Source organism: Pipra filicauda, unplaced genomic scaffold, assembly GCF_003945595.2.
Source record: "Pipra filicauda isolate LSUMZ 115617 unplaced genomic scaffold, ASM394559v2 scaffold49_size4853605_pilon, whole genome shotgun sequence".
Classification (NCBI taxonomy): domain Eukaryota; kingdom Metazoa; phylum Chordata; class Aves; order Passeriformes; family Pipridae; genus Pipra; species Pipra filicauda.
The window spans coordinates 2,144,757-2,160,222 of NW_024104642.1; the positions used below are offsets into that span (position 1 = coordinate 2,144,757).

Consider the following 15,466-nt stretch of genomic DNA (forward strand, 5'->3'; position numbering starts at 1 on the left):
AAATATGAAGAGAAAAATAAAGCTTAGAGCCTGTTATATTTACCATGACGGTCAATGAAGATAGAAGCAAAAAGCTTTAAAAATAACTGGGCTATTTCAATAGTGAGGTCCCTAGTGAAATTGCTGTCTCTGACTTCCTTCACAGAACAGAGTGGAGTTTCCAAAAGTGTTACCCACCCACAGCATTTACTCATCTGAGTTGGACTTTTGCATGGTGAGGACTTGCCAAACTGACTTCTCACAAAGTTTTCTAGAGGTGATTTGGATTTAGAATGCCCAGACTGAAGCGGCTTCTGGGACCCTGGTTTTTAAAAGAGGCTGACCATTCACTCTCCACCCTACAAATCTCACCCCCCCTCCTAAATGGTTTCTCTCCATCATGATCTCAGTAGCCTAAAGACAGCAGCCACAATGGTTTTCCAAAAATAACATCAGCAACTTTCAGTTTCAGGATTTGTAAATGCTTCTGTGATCAGCCTTGGACTTCCTCAAAAATTCTCCAGGGGGAAACAGCTCTCACAGATCACAAGCAAAGGATTTCCCTGCCTCCCTCCAGATATCTAGAGGGGATGTCCAAATGGTTCCTCTTCTGGGAGCTGTCTTGACTTTTTTCCATGATGAAATTTTCCAGCACATAATTTGGTAAAATTACGTCAGTCCAGATGCCCTTGTTTGTCTTGAAAATGACAAAATATACTAAGAAGAGGTGCTGTTCTACATGTGGAGTTGAATGTGTAGCACTACAGAAATACAGATTGTATTGCTCAGCCGTGCTGAAAACTCCTGCTTAGCCCTTAGCCCCAAGTCAAAACATTCTTGTGGTGCTATGACCTCAGGGCTTAAATGTGGTTTCAGAAATGTCACTTCATAAGGCCAACCTTTGCACAGACTGTTCTGTTAGAGCTGCAGAGAGAATGTTGAGAGGGGATTTTGGGAGGCTGACAAGCCCTTTCCCCTGACATTTTGTCGCTCAAGAGAGATTCTTTCGGTGCTGATTTTGGTGGCCTTTACACCAACCCACAGTGGTCAAACTTAAATCTGTTCAGACAAGCACAGAGGGGGGGAAAAGGAAGAAAAAACGGAGGTGAGGCGCTACCAACGCAAGCGTCTGCAGAAATGGGAGTGACCTGACACATTTAGGGGGAGGAGCCTTGTTTCCTGCACGTAGGGATTTTCCCTGTGACAAACCTCAAGGTAAGTCTGGGGCATTCCTCAGTCTGCCTTCAGAAATATCACTGTAGAAGCAGTAGCAGTTTCACTCGGCTCTCACAGTCCATCCTGCAAAGAGGCACACTGTTGCTGTTCTGTGATTTGAGGCAGTAAAAGCCATGTCTCTGGTAGTCTACACTCTTCTCATCATCCTGTGCAATGGTAAGTGGGCAGCCCTGCATTTTTCTTTCCGGTCTTTATTTTGTGGGGATATGTTTTGGGAAAACAGGAAGGATTTACATAAGCAATCTTTTTCAAATGTGATATGTACCTGTGCTTTGCAGTTTGGTGCTTGATCCATGGGACTTCTGTGGCGGCCCCAGACGTTGCTGTAAGGTGTGCTGAAGAAGCACTCCTGCCCTGTAAGGTTCTTCAGGACACCTCAATCGCCTACCAGACAGCATCTTGGTATAAAGTAAGAAAAAAAACTAAGTTACTTGAGCAGTCTGCTTTGCTTTCCTACCTGATGCTGGCTTGTCTTGTACAAAATGGGTTGCTTTCTGGAGAGGCATTCTCCTGTCAGTGCAGCAGAGATAAGGCAGCAGTGCGAGCATTTGAGCCGATCACAAAAAACAGATGCTTTCCATGCCATCGTAGACAGACTATTTGAGTGTGATTCTCTGAATTGCTCTTGGCCTGCTTTTCTATCTAACTATTGCTGGCTTCCATGTATCAGAATTCAGATGATGCCCCATGTGCAGCCTGCCAATTACTACTCCAAAGAAGAGTCTTTCCAGGATTCTCTTCAGAGCAAAAAATGGCATCTAAGCCTTGCAATATCAGTGATGTTCCTTGGTTAATTCTCCCCAAATAGGAGTTGATTTTTTCTTTTAAATAGAAGAACTAAAAAAGTACTTGCTATTCTTTAGGAAGATTTGACTAGTGAGGGGGGCATAAGGGCAGGGTGTGCAGAAGGCAGATGCAGAGCTGGAAATTCTGAGTTATCTCTTTGTAGTCATGAAGTAAAAGTCACATCTTGAGTGCTCCGATTCAGAAATCCCATCTCCAGAGCAGGAGAGCCCTGCTGACCATCTATTTGCAGGAGGGGTTACATGGATCAATCAGCTAATGAGCTGAAAATCCTGATCAACATTTTCAAGATAAAATTTCTTAGAGAGGTAGAATGGCCCAGTGGTGAAAGAAGTTACTGTTGACATTCTGTATGGCACTGTGTATTTGCATCTTAGTGCGTGATTTCGGTTTACAGTGTGAGCCAAATTAACAGGAAAAAATGAAGGTTTTGTTCTCCTTCGTTCCCCACTCCCAGCCATACACTCCTGCCAATCTTGGTGGTCCTCTTGTTGCCTGTTAAGTCAACCTTTTGTTGCTTGTTATAGTAGTGGAAAATCAATCTGTGAATAAAGATTTTGTGGGTTAAAGCGTTGAATTACTTTCCCATGTGATGGTAGAGCAATGGAAGTGAAGGGAAAAAAACCCTATTTATGGTGGGTGAAAACTGTTAATTTATCTCTGCCAGAACATAAAGCCACAACCTTGGCTTCCTCAGCAGTTCGGTCAGATATAGTTTTAAAACCATTCTCTAGGGTAAACCAACAGTGTGTTTAGATAGGGTTTCTGTGGTTGAAAATTGCAATGCATCTGAATTTTATTGCTAGTACAAGAATGAGCATCTGCCTACTGACTGGATGACAACTGCATCCCAAAAGAGTTGTTTTGAACATCTGGCAAACAACCCACCACCAAGTGCAGCATCTATAGTCTTCTTTTCCAAAATGCTGAACTAAGCATGTGTGAGAGACAGAAAGGAGAGAATAATGCACTTTGTTGAATTTTACTATGGGACCTGGGATATAAGTCAACTTATTCTTTTTTGATTTCTGCCTCTAAAGCTGGATAAGTATCTGTATTTTCCATCCAGATACATGCTAATTGTTTAAGGCTCCATTTTTCTCACAGTGTCTAAGAAGGGCAGAGAGCTCATTGAATGCAAACCATGGAGTCTGGTGGACCTGGAGGAATTAAGCAGAAATGGAGAAGTGGTAGGGGGTGGGGGAGGAAAAAATACAGAGGTTGACTGAATTTGAGAAATATTGTCCCCAAACCCAGTGTTGGAAGTCAACAAAAACAGGCTGAGGTGTGGCAATCCTCCAGAAGCACATCCTTCTCTGAGTTCAATGGCAGCTGGGAGGCCCAGGCAGCAAACAGCATTCCAAAGCCATTGCCCTGATGAAGAAATGTAAGGAAGGCATGTAGACCCAATTCCTTGTTTTCTTGTAGCTCTTTACAGTTCCACCTGGGTACAAAATGACTGCATATGCAGGGGAGGGTGGTATTTGATAATGCTTTTTGTGTGGGCTCCTTCCTCAGCAGCCCTCACTAGTGCTGCTTCCCTTTGCAGAAGTCAGGCTGTTACAGTCCAGACTACCAGTGCATGTCCCCTGCCCTGTCCCTACAACCTCCTTTCCCTCCATTTTCTCCTTGCTCTTCCTACTTCACCCATTTTGCTCAGGAAAAGACTGTTTTCCCAGTGTCAAGCATGACAGGACCTCACACGTTTTTCTCTGCTGACACAAGAAGTAACAAAAGTCTAGCTATCGTCAGCTCTTGCCACAATGCTCAAGGGTGATGGCACCAGCCATGGTACCGAAGTCTTCTGGGTACTCGTCCCAGGAGAGAGGTGAGAAGTGGGGATAGGCAGGTGGTGATGCTTGCCCAAGCCACAGTTGCAGCCATATTGGGAAAAGCAGAGCACCAAATCTAAAAAGCCTAACTTCGAGCAGGAAGAAGTAATTTAGGCTCAGTATTTTGTGCTGAAGAAGCAATACTTCTACTTATGGGCCTAGATAAATAGGCAGCAGCTTGAAGATCTCTCCCCTCACCTCGCTACACTCTGACTCTGGTGCTGCTGTCCCCACCCAACAGTGCAAAAGGAGGGTGGGGGGATGGTGGAGTGTGACTGGGCTACCCAACATTGGTAATTAATATGTTATTTAGAAACAACTACTGAAGGATTAATCAATAAACACCACATATACCCCCAAAGGGCTAATTAAAAGGTAATTCCAACAAATGGTATGAAATTTCAGGCTGTAAAGTTCAAGCAGCTGTTAGGTGAAATCTTTTGTATGAGGTCACTTTGAACTGTGAAGTAAATGCAAGCAATTAACCTTTGTTTCTGCTGCTTTAAAAAAAATGATGGTGCCAACATTACAGTGCTGCATGTGCAGCTGTTTGCACAGGATGAGTGTTCGTGAATGAACCCCTCCTTCCCACTGGCATCTCCGCGTGCTCAGACCAATTAAGTGGTGCTTTTAAACAGTTGGTTACAATCTGCTAAAAAAAAAAAAAAAAGAGATATAATTTAAAAGTACTTGCTTTTTCAGTTCTGTATGGAGAAAACTGTTTACAGGACTTAATATTCTCATGTAAAAATCCAACTGCATGTAAAAAAGAAGGTTTGCATTCAGTAATTCCTTCACTTTTGCTAATGTCTCATACTGCACAAAAATAGCATGGATGTGTTTCTCTGTTGTGCATCCAGGATCATTGGAGCTAATTATTCTCATGCATGAAGTCACCTGTGTAAGTAGTTCTGTATAGAATAGGACCACAGTCAGTCAGCTCAGACAAAATAGTTTTAACTCAGAAATAGTTTTTAACTAGGCTGGCCAAACACACTGGGGAGAAGGTAGAGCACCAAGTCCTCCTCCAGCCTGATGCAGCTCTCATCCCATTCACTGTGTGGCCATGAAAAAGAGAACTCATAATGATGGTGGTATTACAGTGTGGTACATTTTTAGGACTGCTGGGCAACCTACATGCCATAAAACCATATATAAGCAGTGTGGAAGTTTGCTAACTGAGAACTGAAAACTAGGTCATTTTTGCCTGAGCACTCAGGCACTGGGAATTGTCTATGGAAATACTGGTTTTAATCTCTATGGCCCACCTACAAGACAAGAATCTGTGTAATGAAACTTTACTTACCTTTCTGCCTCATAGGGATATTGAAAACTGAACAGTTTCTCTTTGTGCAGAACACTGAAAATGAGAACCGCTTCATAAAACCTGATAATTATCACTTTATATCCAGTTTGAAAACCAAGTTTAAACACACACAAATGAAGTCCCAGTGGATATTTTGCTATTTTGTTCATTGGATACCCAGAAAAGTCTTAATCTAAAACAAATCTTGAGGAAGAGGAAAGAAGGTTGTGCTTTAGAGGACAGAAATCTGTTAACTTTATAACATTTCCCTGAAAAATATAAAACTGGGGCAGAATTACAAAATAAGAATAAAGATTATAGACATTTAATATTAATTGCACCTTTCTTCAAAGGAAATAGCTTCTGCTAAATGTGCCTGTCTGTGATCTATTAGCATAGGTAAATTACTTCAGTCTAACTTCTAACATATGCAAAACAGTGAGTGAAATGCTCCTCAGACATCTATTCATCCCCAAGTAGCTTCATCACATCGATGATTTGGACAGAAAGGGAGCAGTGGAAATTATTTCATGATCAAAACAATTCTTTGCCTGACGTGCACTGGTGCTGGATGCCCTTAGCTAAAAAAAAAAAAACAAACCAACCAAACAATAAAGAGACTGTGTGACTGAGTCTGAGTCAAAGGGCTTTTCCAGCTGGCTCATATGTCACACATAGTTCCTTCACTGTTGTTTTGGGGTTGGGTTTTGGATTTTTTTGGGGTTTTGTTTTATTTTTTCTTCTCCTCTATGGCACACTCAGAGTTCACTCACATGTGCCCACAATTTATATATGTTATTTGAAAATTTAACTTTGGTACCTCTACATGACACTGTATAGGAACCATATGGATGCACCTTCAGCACTAATTGAATGTGAAAGTGCTTTTGTGCTGAAAAATACACCTATTAAGCGGTTTCAGCTCAGTTGTGTTTCATTATATGTTGGCTATTGGGCATGGCCAAAATTCTATGTATTTTGCTTTGGAAAATGAATTCCTTCTGTCCATATGTAGGTTTTAGCTCTCTATAACAGAAATTTCAACTTGGCCATTATGCCTGGTATAATTTTAAACAAAACCATTTTTACAACCATCCCACCCTCAGAAGGAAATAATTTGATGTTAATATATTCCACCTTTAAACTGACATCAGTTTTGGACCTGAACCATTTTGTTTGAAATAAAATTTTGCTTTTATGGGAAAAGTGGATTATACTGGCACTTTGATTTACCTGGAAGATAACCTTAGTGTGGGAAAAGTTCAATGAGAAAAGGTATTTAATGAGAGCAGAGTTTACAACTGCTCACTCTCACGTGTTAATGGTAAAATTAAAATTTAATTGATTAGTTGGGTGCAAGTACTACAGCATGGGTGAATTGCCTTTGTTTAGTGGTACTACCATGTAATGCTGTAGCACTTTGCAAAACTGCAGCTAAAACCCAGACAGCTAGGACTGAGAGAAGTGTTGCTCCTCCTTCTTCCACATTTTTTTTAGTTCTCTGAAAAAGAAATATTTGCTGAAGAGCACTTAAATTTTGGATGTCTAATTATTCTATCTATTTCTCATAATTCATCTAGTCAGAGAACAGGAATATATCAGCTCAGTGGTATTTTCAATCAAACATATCTCTTTTTAATATCCCCTGTATCAGCACCACTGTTCTTATCAAAAAGCTCCGGGCTAGGAGAAACTTAATAAGAATCAGTCAATTGATTAGAGAATATATGTGGGAAAATCACAACCTCTTTAGACCAAGTGTTTCCAAGCTTTTGGGAACTATAATAATTTTCAATTACACTCACTAAAAGAAGACAACTAGAGCTAGTTGCTCATGGCTGTGTCCAGTTTAGTTTTGAATATTTGAAAGGATACAGACTCCCCACCCTCTCTGGGCAGCCCATTCGAGTGTTCAACCACTCTGACAGTAAAAAAAGCTTTTCTTGTGTTTAAGTGTAATTTCCTTAATTTCAGTTTGTGCCCATTGCCTCTTATCTTGTCTCTGAAGGCCACTGAGAGGAGGCTGGCTTCGTTTTTTGCATCCCCTTGGCAATCAGGTTGAATCAATATTGACAAGATGACCCTGAGCCTGGTCTCCTCCAGGCTGAATAATCTCTTCCGCTCTCTGCTCATATGTCAGGTGCTCCAAGATAATACTAGTCATCTTTGTGGCCCTTAGCTGGACTCTCTCCGCTATGCCCATGCCTTTCTTGCACCAGGGAGCCCAGCACTGACCCCAGCACTTCAGGGTGTGTCTCATTAGGGACCGAACAGAGGGGAAGGATCACCTCATTTCAGCATCTGGTGAAGATGTTCTGCCAAGTGCAGCCCAGGACTATCAACCTTCTTTGTCACAAGGGTTTATTGCTGATTTATGGTCAACTTGGTGTCCACTGGGACACCAGGGCCTTCCCAGCATGTTGTCCTCAGCCTGTTTTGATGCCTGGGGTTATTCTACCCCAGGGACAGGACTTGGTGTTTCCATTTCTTGAATTTCACAAGGTTCTTGTCAGCCAATTCCTCCAGCCCATCAAGGTCCCTCTGGATGGCATGACCCTCTGGCGTATCAGCCACTGTTCCCAGTTTTATGTCACCTGCAACTAGCTGAGTACTATCCCAGTGTCCAGGTCCTTAATGAAAGTGTTGGACAGTATCAGCCCTTGGCGGGAGCATTTCTTCTCATTGCTGTGGAGGAGATGGAAAAAACCAGACTTCTGTAGGTTTTTTTTTCCCCAAGCTAATTTCTGAAAGTCTGTCACAGACATTGCTGCAGGCCAATGTATATGTGACAATAAACATAAACTTGCATTTCTTTTGTTTTTTTAATTTTCTTAATGGGTAGTTTTATGCAGATAGGCAGAATGATGCTGGCAACCTGCAGGTCCCTGTTTCCCAGAAAAATTCTTTATTCAGTAGCCCCCATCAGACAGCATGGAAACGAGGCCCTTTTTATGCAAATAGATTCACTAGAATTTCTACCTGTCCCCACTTTTGAATTGTGGTAAAGCCATTAGCAGCAAAAATGGGAGCAGGAACAGACCACCTTCCTTTTCTACTCCCTTTGGAGGTCGGGAGCAGGGGAAGCTGGCATGCTGCAGCTGGCTCACCAGCAAAGTGTAAAGAAAATGAAACACAAATGAAACCTGGGCAGAAAATATTTTTTCACTGATTGGGAAAGGCATGGTCCCTACACAAGTGGATTGCTGTCACTGACAGCGCTTGCTTCGATCCCTCTAAGCATGTGTGGAATTAATTAGGTAAAACCCCTAGCAGTTACCTTGGGCTGTGGTATCACCTGGAGGACACTTGGCATGAATTAGAGCTGGTTTATCATAAAAGCTTGAGCTGCAAAATGATCTGTCTAGTGATAGTCTGCCAAGTAATTCACAGGAGGTGGCAAACAAAATGGCATTTTTGTAATTTTAATTAGGTTTGAGGGGAAAAGAGGTCAGCTTGAATAGAGCAAGAGGCAGAACGATGACCTTACTGAACATCTCACGGACTTCCTTTTATAAAGCTGGGATATGGGGACACACTGCAAATTTGCTCAGATGTTTCCTCTCTAAGAATTTTAAAAGGGAGGGGGAGGGTTATTTTTAATAAGATAGCAGGAGATAAGACTGCAGTGGAAACACGCTTGGTTCAGGCATCAGAGAAGGGCTTGCTGTGACCTGAGTAGAGGTGGATGCGCTGCCTGCAGAGGCTGGAAAAATGCCACCAGATGTCTCTGCAGCCTAAAAAATGTTGGGACACTGCTGGGCACAGAGCACCCCCACAGACTGCCTTGCTTGCCTTTGCCCTTCAGTAAAGGGGAGATTTAATGAAGAAAGAGATGCATGCAAACCCCCAGTTAAACCCACACATATGACCCCTTCCTCCTCCTCTTGCCCAAATGCAAGGTTTGCAATCCCCATCCAGGTCACCACCGGTTTCATCACAAGTGGCAGAGTCAGATTAGACCACAAAGTAACTTTTTCTTCTGTTTTGGGGAAAGGCACGTTTTTAGTGCAGCTTCATCGACACTGTTTTGCCTTACATGGAGCGGGTCTATGTAAGGCAAAATTCTGATTGGTTTGTCACCAGGGTCACCGTCATTCTGCTTGTGACAGCAACTGAGCACCTTAAAAAGCTTTGGAGGCAATAACCGATCCTATCCCTCACTGTTCCCATCAAACAGGGAAATTAAATCATTTACCCAACATTTCACTTGGAATAAGCACATAGTCAGGCATGGGATACATGGACTTAATTGACTTCTCCCTTATATGAGCAGTGCTGATTACAATTGCATACAGAAAGATCAAAGTGTTTTCTCATTCCCAGATCTCAGCCACAAGAACTGCAGCACCATTTGCCACCCAAGACAGCAATTATTTATGCTACCAGTGAGTTGAAAAAAGAAAAAAACACCCTAAAACAAAACTAATTTTCTGTGTGTAGCTCCGACCTTCTATCTGCAATTTAGGGCAATGCAAAGACCAGACAGGCTGGTTCTCCTTATTGCCCTGTGGGCAGTTTTAAATTTCACTGAGGAAGGGGATGGTAAGGGAAGGGAGAGTGGCAAAAATTAGATTTGAGGGAGGTCAGCTATATCCACTTAACTGCTATTGACCGAGTTGTAACCAGAGCTGAGCCCAGCCTGGGTATTGGAATTCCTCTGGCCACATGTCTGACAATATGCAGGGCCTGAAAATACCTAAATCCCTGTAGCACAGTGAAGCCCTTATAGCCTGAAAACCACCATACATACGCTTGTAGCTGCTTGGGGCTGGGTGTAATAAGAAAGGGAACCTGGGGTAAATTTACGGGGGGATTAAGAGGAAGAAGGTACTTTCTTCCCTCTTTCTGGGTAATGTATGGAAAGTCCCAGGGAATTACTGCTCTATGTTTCAGTTCATGCACTAAAAAACCTGAAACCTTTCTGAGAAAGAATCTTTACAATTACAGAAATTTTGTGTTTTAGTGTCATTCTCCAGTTCCTGAAAAGTTCCTCAACTTGCAGCTTGTTTTACACCATTTTAGGGCTGCAAAAAATAGCAAAATATAATGGAGCAGCAGGCCCATATATCTCTCCAGACTCCCAAGTGTGTTTTCCTCATGCGAACACATGAAAGGGAAACCAGATACTCCTAGCCCCAGTATGAGAAAATTGTGTTAATTTTAATAACTTACAGTGTAACTGTTATACCCCGATGCAGTAGCTATATTGATAGCAAGTAAGCACCAACATACAACCCAAAAATGTGTCTATTAAAATAAAACAATAATAATAAAATGTCCTTGGCTTACATTAGTTATAGGTTTGGCTGAAATGCTGAGCCTTGGACTTATGAGCTGGCTCTGGCTCTGCTGGTCTACAGAAAGACTGAATTCATTACTTGGGAAACCTTCATGGAGGGCATGCTGCCTCGAATCCCTGGGAGTGACTTCGATGAATAAGAATGGACATGGGCTAATTCAAACCCTTCTCCCATCTTTCAAATCAGCTTAGTGATTTCTCTCTTCTTTGTGGTTCCTAGCCAATTGTCATTTTCAGTGCATCCTATCACCCTGCAATACGAACTGTTCTGGGAATACACTTCATTCCTCCAGCAGCCTCTCAGCAATGCCAAGGAATGTAGCTCTTCTGGTTATTATTAAGAAATTCAACATACAAATGCTCCCCAAGTGCACCAGAACCTACTTGTGACCTTCACGCAACTGAATCTGAAGGAGTTGAAGCAATTTTTTGTTCTTTGGTTCCAATAAAGAGTGGAAGGAAGGGAAAGGGAGAGGGGGAACCCCCATTCCTCCAGAGAGGCATCATGGTTTCAGGCATCAGCTGCACAGAAAGTGGCACAGGGAAGTGCAGTTTCCAGGGCTGCATTCCCACACAAGGAACTCTGGGCTGTGGGACTGCTGGGAGAATGCCAGCCCATGCTGGCAGAGGCATCGCGCTGTGGCATGCTGGCTGGGTTAGCGGGATTAATTCTCACCACTGCATGGCAGAAAGTGTGCCAGCAGGGCAAGCACAGGCAGCGGTGGAGCTTACCTGCCTGCTGCCATGCTCTCCTGGGGACCTGTGTTCCCCAGTGCCACAGATAAGCAGCTGGTTAGGGCTGCCTCTTGCTGCCTCAGCTCCATCCCCACGGACTGTCTCTCTCTATCTGAACTCTTCTGGGGCCTCTGCATAGGCACATTGAGAGCAGACTCTACTGCTGCCTTTTATCATGTTGCATCCCTACCAGGCTTGTATCCAGGTGAGGCAGCTTAAGAAATTATTACAGAATAATTCTATAGTACCTATTTATAAATGTAGGGTCCATTTAAGCAAAAGCCCTTATACTTTCGGATTGTGAGCATGAACGTATTAAATGGGTTTGAGGTTATGTTCCCCTCCTCTCTTTAGCCTCTGCATTTTCAGCCATAAGCTGGCTTTAAAATTTTCTTTCTCCTAAAACTGAGGATGACACTGTTGCCCAAGAAAAGACATGTATTTGTGTTTTCCAGATGGCTGGAGACGGCAAAGGAATAGCATGGGAAGTCCTTGATGTGGAATCTCGTTATCCAAAAGAACTTGGGGGGTCCTTGGAGCTCTCCAACGACACCTTCTTTTCACTGAGGATCAAAAATGTTACCAGCCAAAACAGCGGGATATATAAATGCACTTTGGGGGAACAGAATGGGGAACAGAGTCTAAGCAGCACAGTCACATTAAAAGTAACAGGTACAGTAGAAAGCTACAACTGTTCCATGCTCTATATGGCATTTCATGAAGGTAACAGTTTAAAAATATTTTACAAACACCAGAATAATGTTTTACAAACACCTTTCTTTATGTTTTAGGTTGCCCTGGAATAGAAAAAGAAAAATTTAAAAAGTACAAGGGTGAGCTCTTCATGCTGACTTGCCTGGGGATTTTTTACTTGCTGCTCATCTTCTTTACCTGTGTAAGTAACTCGCTTTTTCATAATCAAAGCAATAAAAACAACAAAAACCCCCCACTCATTTTCTGTGCTAGCACTACTTTAGCACAGCTGGTCTGAAGTTGGTGTTCATACTTAATTTATGATCAAACTCATGTTTGATCACAAGGAACGCAGGATGGAGTTCCAAAGAGATAGAACATTTCACTGCACCCTGATATAACTCAAACCATCAGTTGTTTTTCTGCACCTCACTGCTCATTTCTGTTTCTAGTTACTCTGTGTGCAAACTACTCATCAGGTTATGGGTACAGCAACAGCTCTTCTGGTTTGGTACCTGGGAATAGCATTTGCCTCAGATGGAGGCACAGGCCCATGGGATCCCTTTCCCACCTGTAGCATTGCTTTGTGTGGTGGCATGATAGACATGTTCAAGTCCACCTGTATTTTGCCTCAGTTTTCACACATCTAAAGTGGTGACAACCCCTTTCACATGGGCATTTTTGTGAACTTTCTTGTTAAACAGACATTTTCAGACACATGGGTTTTATCCATACCTTTAATGCTGACTGGTAGTTCTGGGACAGGAGGGGAGAGGAGGTACTCGGGAAGCTCACTCCATAGAAGCAAAACTATGCTTTGTCTGCGGTGGCAGTGAGGACACCCCCTCGTGCAGAAGTCTCTGCCTCCTGGCTCCGAGGCAACATGAGTTTTGGGTGTTGATACAGTGCATCACTGGCTGCCTTTGTAATTAAAAATAAAACAAAACCAATCCCTGCATTTTGGGAGGTCAAATTTAACTTCTGCTGCCTATTTCATATTTGCCATCTTGTTTTGCTTCTCAGCAGATGAATCATAACTGTTGACTGGAGAATATCTAATTAGCTGAAACTAAATGTAGCTTTCCATGTATCTTCAGGGAGCAATTAAATTTATGCCTGTCTCTTTTTTAGATTGACAATTCTGCCAGTAATTTGTGCTGTTCAGACTAAAGTTTGACAAGACAAATCTTGTAGGAATTTGTTAGGATGAAAGTATGAAAGCAAGGATATCACTCAGAAGAGATAGATGCCCCTGTTCTTCTCAGTGTCCTGAAAGAATTTCAGATCTCTACAGAAATCTGTCCTTAGCTTTCATTAAAAAAACAGTCCCAGTTTTAGTGCAGTTATAAAAGGCAGAGCTGTGTAGTGAAGATAACCACTCTGGTGGAATTATGTGTATCTTACTCTTGGGTGAAGTCCAGTCTTAGGTATTAACCTAGCTTTCATCGAAATTTAATATTACCCTGATCTCACAAGTGAGCTTCATTATTTAAAATTCCTGGTAAGTTCTTACGTGTTGCCTTGTCCTCTCCTTTAGTGGAGATTGTGCCTTATCTCCACTAAACTCAGCAGCGACATTCAGTTTAGAAGTGGTTGACAGGACTGGGGTTTTACTTTGATAACTTGATGAAAATATTTCGGGCCCTGGCTTGCATTGAAGGCGGGTAGAAGCATACTTGAAAGAGCTTGATGCAAGGCCTGTTGAGATGAAAATGTGAATAAAATATAAATTTCCTTTTGTCACTAAGGCTTTTGTCCTATAAAATTCATTGATTTCGGAAGAAACAGCAGTTTTTCTTTGTACTGGGTGCTTCTGGCAACAAACAAATGGAAAAGGTATATGGTTAGCAAGGAGAAAAAGCAGAACTTTCAAAATTGTTTTTTTTTAAATTGCCTTTCATAGAGATTCTCAGTTTTAAGCTTTCCTTTGTGTTCTCTGTTTTAGACATGTCTAAGAAAAGAGAGTATGTCTCCCAGTTACCAAAAAAACAGACCAGATATGAAACACATGCTCACCCTCATCAATGTACATGAAATGACAACTTTCCAGGATTTAAACAGCAACAGCACTTGCAAAAATGAGCTTACTTCAAGTTCTGTCTAAGTTGACGTTGATGACAGTGTGGTCTTATCAATAAATGCAAGCTGGATGGCTGAGTGGTATGGAGAGGAAATGAATGATAATATATGGTCTCTTCAGAACAGCCTGAAAGTACAGGTAACTTGTCAGTGATCTGTTTGTGCTGGACAAGCCTTCGAAAAGCACTGTTATGCACTACAGTAACTTTTGAGAATTAGTCAGCTAAGAAATACCATTACAGCTACACAACGTGTTACAATGCTGTTATGAAGTTGGTACCAACTTTATTTCACTCTGCTGTGAAGCCCTCTTTTTCTGAGCAAGAACACACTTATAATATGAAGACCAAGTTATAGGGAGGCCATGGCAGTGCAAAGCTGGGGGATTAAGCTCTTCACTGAACTGATAGCTCTCACCTTTCCAAAGCAAACACAACAGGTGCTGCGGTATGAAAAGCTACGTGTGTGGGGCTGTCTCCGTTCTGAGCCTGATTCTGGGTGGAGTTCTTTTACTGCAACTGAGATGTAACTTATCATGTGATGTTTAAGTAAGCTGAAGTGGTAACTTGTCCTGGATGGACTTGTCCTGGATGGATCAAAGCAACATCCACTTTTAAATCTTGGAGTTACAGGCAGGCTGAAATGTAAGAAGGGAGAAGATTTTTTCCAAATCTTTCTGGACAGAGATGAACTTTCTATCTCTGCAGGAGAAATAGGAACGTATTTCCCAGAGGCATCTCTAGATTAATCCATAGGAAGCTTCAACGAGACTGTTAAATAAGAATGAAGAAGTCTGTGATATTAAGGACATATAAAGATGACTTATTTTGTGGTTTATAAAACATGAAACCAAATGTATGCAACACCTATATCAGTTACACAAGTGATGATCAAAGCCATGGCTTAGAAGAAATCAATTGACCATGTCTTTGCAATGTATTAATTAGCCATGAGATACAGGAATGGAAGATGGGGCATATGAGCACCTACTTTTTGTGCTGACAGTGTGTATATATGTGTAACAAGGACATGAAAAAGCTGAATTCAGGCACACAATAAAGGGAGAGAAGATTTGTCCTTTTGGACCAAAGCACAGGACACATCCTGGAGTCTGCAATCAAGGAACTTCCCTTTATTGGACTGCTGGTGCTGAAGGTGAGGGAAAAGGAGTCTAGAGTGGCTGTGGGTGCTTATGACACAATGTCGGAATTTGAGCCTAAACATGAGAATTTGCATGCCCTTAAAAACACAGTCTTAAAAAAATACTTCAAGAACTGACCAGCAACATTAGAATTTTTAATGCAGTTCGGAATTCCAGGCTGTTGGCAAGGAGGCCCTTCCCATAATCCTTTGACTAATTTTGAACTGCTCATGGGAAGAAAGCTGCACGTCATTCAGTGTTGCCTCTGTGAGCAGGGTAGAAGCCTACATTGCTGGAATTCAAGAGGCCTGTGACAAGAAGAATGACTTCTAGCTACCAGGGATATGCAATTTACTTAGAAC

The 15,466-nt window shown here is 42.1% G+C and overlaps 1 protein-coding gene across 1 annotated transcript; it reads left to right on the plus strand.

Moving 5' to 3' along the window:
- The first annotated feature begins 1,328 nt into the window (after positions 1-1,328).
- CD83 (CD83 molecule) lies at positions 1,329-14,581 on the plus strand. The gene is made up of 5 exons (XM_027748328.2): positions 1,329-1,371; positions 1,494-1,624; positions 11,647-11,863; positions 11,983-12,086; positions 13,830-14,581. The coding sequence occupies exons 1-5, from the start codon at positions 1,329-1,331 to the stop codon at positions 13,986-13,988; spliced, it is 654 nt and encodes a 217-aa protein (XP_027604129.1). The 3' UTR covers positions 13,989-14,581.
- Positions 14,582-15,466: the final 885 nt, after the last annotated feature.

What these genes read in the sequence shown, in the direction of transcription:
- CD83 (XM_027748328.2), top strand. Translation starts at nt 1,329, where the DNA reads ATGTCTCTGGTAGTCTACACTCTTCTCATCATCCTGTGCAATG. An exon ending in AGACAGCATCTTGGTATAAA is followed by an intron (nt 1,625 to 11,646) that starts GTAAGAAAAAAA and finishes TGTGTTTTCCAG; the next exon opens with ATGGCTGGAGACGGCAAAGG. An exon ending in AGTCACATTAAAAGTAACAG is followed by an intron (nt 11,864 to 11,982) that starts GTACAGTAGAAA and finishes TTTATGTTTTAG; the next exon opens with GTTGCCCTGGAATAGAAAAA.